Source organism: Montipora foliosa, chromosome 3, assembly GCF_036669935.1.
Source record: "Montipora foliosa isolate CH-2021 chromosome 3, ASM3666993v2, whole genome shotgun sequence".
Taxonomy (NCBI): Eukaryota; Metazoa; Cnidaria; class Anthozoa; order Scleractinia; family Acroporidae; genus Montipora; species Montipora foliosa.
Genome location: NC_090871.1, coordinates 979,435 through 984,434, shown reverse-complemented (window position 1 = coordinate 984,434; position 5,000 = coordinate 979,435). Strand labels below are relative to the sequence as shown.

At 39.2% G+C, this 5,000-nt stretch overlaps 1 protein-coding gene across 1 annotated transcript in view; it reads left to right on the top strand.

Moving 5' to 3' along the window:
- The window catches only part of LOC137994378 (olfactomedin-like protein 2A), a 13,369-nt gene that overhangs the window by 4,191 nt on the left and 4,178 nt on the right, over positions 1-5,000 (top strand). The window contains exons 4-6 of the mRNA XM_068839954.1: positions 1-34; positions 1,280-1,547; positions 3,639-3,886. The exon at positions 1-34 is cut by the window's left edge and continues 39 nt beyond it. Coding sequence (XP_068696055.1) covers positions 1-34; positions 1,280-1,547; positions 3,639-3,886 — 550 coding nt within the window. The remainder of the gene's footprint in view (positions 35-1,279; positions 1,548-3,638; positions 3,887-5,000) is intronic.

Sequence of the window (5,000 nt, the reverse complement as noted above, 5' to 3'; positions counted from 1 at the left end):
AAAGCAGGCAACAGTGTTAACAGTCTCCAGAGAGGTTTGTTTTCGCTCCTACCGGCACTTGTGAGAATTTCTTTTTTTTGGTGAATTCAACATAGCAAGTACTTTCTTTTTTCAAATACTTTATAGTCACTTTTAATATTCTTAAAGTAAATGACCTCTTTGTCGTTTGTTCATGATTGTCCTGCTTTTGGATTTATTCAAAAGATCATATGGTTTTGTCAAGTTCGCTTCTTGTTCTTGGTTCGGCAAACGCGGTCATGATACAAATGATCTTAAATAACAACTGGATAGATAAATCTATTGTATTCACCTCACGAAAACTGAAGCGCGCTGCGCTATCTTGCTGGGTCCACTTTTGAGCTAAATTGACGCTAAAGCTTCGTATAGACAGTGGCATTTTGGACAAAAAACGGAAATTATGCGGAAAAACTTTGAAAGTGGTTTTTGAAGCGTTGCCACATTTTTTCCCTCTCACTTTGAGCTCTTACGCTGGGGTCTCAAGGGGTTGCCCACAAGATGGCCGCTGCGATTTTGTTATGTCTTTTTGGAGATCAATGAGTGGTACAAGTTAATTAATGGTCGGCGCCAAGAGCTCATCTCCTGTCGGCTAAAAAAGTGGGCAGTTGGAAAACAGAAGGTTTGAGGTGTCTGTTGTTAACTTGAATCAAATCCGCGATTTTGATTAGTCAGCTTAAAAAATTAAACTAGAAATACTTAAAAAAACTGGATGTTGAGATCTCCAAAACTCTATACTGGCCTCATTTGAAAATATCTCTTCGAAATATATTTCATAAAGAAAACTGGGAAGGAGTTAGCTTTTGTCGTGCATTTTTACAACTCGATTGATACCTAGAAACTAGCTCTTAACCATAGTTAAGGGAGAGGAATGGTTATGAAACCCGGCAAATTTCTTTGTTATATGTTTTTGTTCCCTTTTTTGGCCTTGACCGTGCACAAAACTCAATAGTTGTTTACTTCGTACTGAGGAACTAACCAATAGAAACTTGTTGGTTACGTAATTCATGCATGGTGTATGAGCTCAAAACAAAAGATTGTGCACGGTCGTGGACTTTCCAACTTAAATCTTGGCATCTCTGTTTGCTCCTTTGATGTTTGCCGAGCTTCCAAACCATTCCCCTCTATTAACTAGGATGTTAACAAAAATGGAACGTGCTGTAAAGATGAGATCAGCATGCATTTTATTTCAGACATTTTGCCTTTGTAGATTGACATATATGCCAAAGTCTATTGAAAACTGCTTTCTTTTGCTTTCCTGCAGACAGCTGTACCAACATCAAGTCGATTGGTAAACCTGTGACTCACAAAGCAAGGACCTATCATTACGGAGCCTGGATGAAAGATCCGCTAGGAATCATGGGAGCCGAGACTACATTTGTAATGGCGAATTGGCAAAACAGAAACGTACTTGAAGAGTATGAAAACATCGACAAATTTAAAGAAGGATTTGTGCGTAAGAAGTACACGCTGCCTTATAACTGGGATGGAACAGGTGCTGTAGTGTATGGACAATATCTCTACTACAACAGGTAAACATGTAGACTGGCCTTTGTTTCAGAAATGATACCTTTACTTTATTAATTTTTTCTTTCGTTCCATGATTAACCGCACCTGTATTCTTTTAAAATGTTCCTTTTGTCTGGTTAGTAAACATTCAGTTGAAACTGAAACAAAAAATGGAGTGATGAAAAAAGAATGATGATACATACTCCCTATTTATCCTTACCATTTTGCTTCGTTCTGATTTTTCAGGTGATAATATGTTTTGAATAGATCTGAGATATGAAGGCGAACTACGCGTAGGTTGGCTATTAAATCAACTAGATTATAAATGAATGAAGGGGTACTTTCTAAAGAAACTGTGGTGCTGCGTCGGTGGTGAAGTAGTATACAAAAATTTGGTTTATCAACGGAGTTGATAATGTAAATTGGCCACCGTACAGAGATTCTAAAAGCTGACGTTTCGAGCGTTAGCCCTTCGTCAGAGCGAATCGAGGGATTATGGGTTACGTGTAGTTTTTATAGTAGAGTAGGAGCTACGCTATTGGTGGTAACATGGCAACGTGAAAAATAGGAATATATTAGTTAAATGAAAAGCGTTCGTTAATACCGTGAGGATTAAGGGTGCCGATTTGAAAGATGAATTTTTGTTCCAGATTCTTGCGGCTTTCCGTCGTACCTAGATGTAGGGAAAGGCCGCAGATAGCCATGTGTTTTTTGGAGTGGTTGGGCAGATTAAAATGGCGAGCGACTGGCTTAGATGCATCCTTGTCATTCTTCTCAACATCGCGAAGGTGTTCGCGGAATCGGTCACCTAGTCGTCTACCTGTCTCACCAATGTATAATTTATTGCATAACGTACAGGTTATGCAATAAATGACATTTGCGGAGGTACATGTGAAACGATCGGTGATCTTAACAGATCGCTTAGGTCCCGATATCTTGCTAGTGTTAACAATGAAAAGACAAGTTTTGCATCGTGAGCGCGCGCATTTGAAAGTGCCGGGTTGCTCGTTGGTTTTGAGCGCGCTTCTAACTAAAAAGTTGCCTACGTTTTTGTCGCGTTTGAATGAAATAAGTGGAGGTTGCGAAAAGATTCTACCAGTCTCGGGATCATTTTGGAGTAATTTAAAATTACTAAGAATGATGCTTTTGACTGCGTGATTATGAGGATGGAAAGTGAGGGTGAATGGAATTCTGTCATTCTTATCTTTCTGTGACGTTTGTAGTGACGACTGTCGATCAAATTGTTGGGCGCGATGATGGCCCGCTTTGACCACAGAGACAGGATAGCCACGTTTTTCGAAGAACTGGCAACTAAATTATAGAATGGTAAAACTTTTGATCTCTTCCGGTAAAATTTAAAAAAATAAAAATATATAAGATACGTAAGCAAAAATATAAAGACAAAAGAGAAAACGTGAAACATTTCCTGACCTTTTTTCCTGTTGAAATCAGAATAAACTTTAGTTAAGTGTCAAGTCCTCTAGCTCTGGGGCACTAATTGGGGAGACTGTACATTGAAACCAAATCAAATCAAACGTATAATAATAATAATAATAATAATAATAATAATAATAATAATAATAATAATAATAATTATTATTATTATTATTATGATTATAATAATTCAATTAAAAGGAAGGATACCAGAGGTTAATATCCCAATCTAGTGTATCCGCCAGCAGCCGGGTGGAATTGACTGAAAGTCGATTTTGATGAGGGAGGAAAACCGGAGTACCCGGAGAAAAACCCCGGGAGTCGAATTGAGATCAACTTAAAGTCAGCCCACACACAACCCAAGGGTTGAACATGGGTCACAGAGGTGGGAGACGCAGTTGATAACGTCTCAACTGTCCTGACTCCCATGGGAACTGAACCGGAGTACCCTGGCAGAGAAAAACCTTTCGGCGCAGAGTAGAGAGCAAAGATGCCGCAAGGTTATTGGAATCGACCACTTTGGTGGGAGGCGAGTGCTCTCACCCCTTGAGCCAGTTCTGCTCCTCTGAAAACGATAAGTCGTTATTTATATCAAACGTGGTAAATGTTTCAACTCTCTCGTTTCATACAAAAAGGGGAGTTCTAATTGAATCCGCCTTATACTCTCTTTAATATTCAAGAGGAGGTTCCAGCCAAATTGTGAAGTACAATCTGCGCTCAGAGGGAATAGAGGCTTACATAAGCGTGGGCAATTGCGCACCGAGAAGTAACCAGTACGGATGGGGTGGATACAGTGGAATGGACCTGGCTGTTGATGAACAGGGTTTGTGGGTGTTATGTGGAAACACCAACAACTATAAAAGACTGAGGGCCGGCAAAATCGATGTGGTCGCAAACGATATTGCCGTAACGTTTGACCTAAACACCGGTAAATACGTCTGTTTAATGAAATAATAAATCCAATGCTGTGATAGTGCACGTAAAAGGAACGAATGTAACATATGATATCAAACTACGGGAACATAGTTGGTTCGAGACACATGCCGTATACAAGGAAATAACACTGGATCATTTCATATAAAAGATTTAGACGTGAGCTATTTTCAAAAGTTAGAATCGATAGTTTCAATTAAGCACATAAGCTTTCGGTTCCATCTCGGAATATTTCTGTCATGTGATTTATACTGAGAATCTAATGACTTGTAGATCGCATGAAGCTGATACCCAACATCCCAGGTTGGGCCCCAACATTTAGCAGGGATGTCGGGTTAAAGCACATCGCAATCTTCCTGGACTTTCTGTCCCGTGCTTCTTGACATAAATCAAGTGAAAGAAAGTCTAATTACGTCACATGATAAAGAAACCGTTATGGAATCAAAAACTTGGATCCTTAAAGCATTGCATATGATTGCGTACATTCAGAATCTCATTTTCTTTATGGCCCTTTTAAACATACATTTCTTCACCAAACTTGAATGCAATTGACCGACAATTTTCACTTTTATAGGAATGTGCTCCTGAACAAGTTGAAAATGCTTCGCAAAGGCATTAGCAATACGACGACTCAAAAAATTCGTTCCTCAAGAAAACTTATCGTGTGATACTACAAAGCCTGTTTCCCCCACGGAGAATATTTAAGTCCCTCACAAACATGGAGCAGCAGATATGAACACTAATTACTAGATAATGAGAAAAGTGTTGCTATTTGTCCAATCCGCAGAATATGAATGTATCAGCTTCCAAGAGTTTAAACAATTACTGAGCTAGGCCAGCTTGCATATAAATAAGTTCTTCACGATGAAAGCAGTAGCTAAGAGGCTGATTTACAAATACTATGCAGTAATAACCATACAAGCAATAATTAGCACTGTCAATTTGTTGAAACAAAAGAAGTTAAATGCGTCTGCGGTTGTTGCTTGTGCTTATCCGATATCATTACCGTTTAAAGGAGCGTGAGCGGCATTGATGAGCCAAGCTTCCAAACAACCGCGTTAGGCAAGAATACCCTTCAACAATGCAGAGTTTTCCTTTTCGCAAAGGAA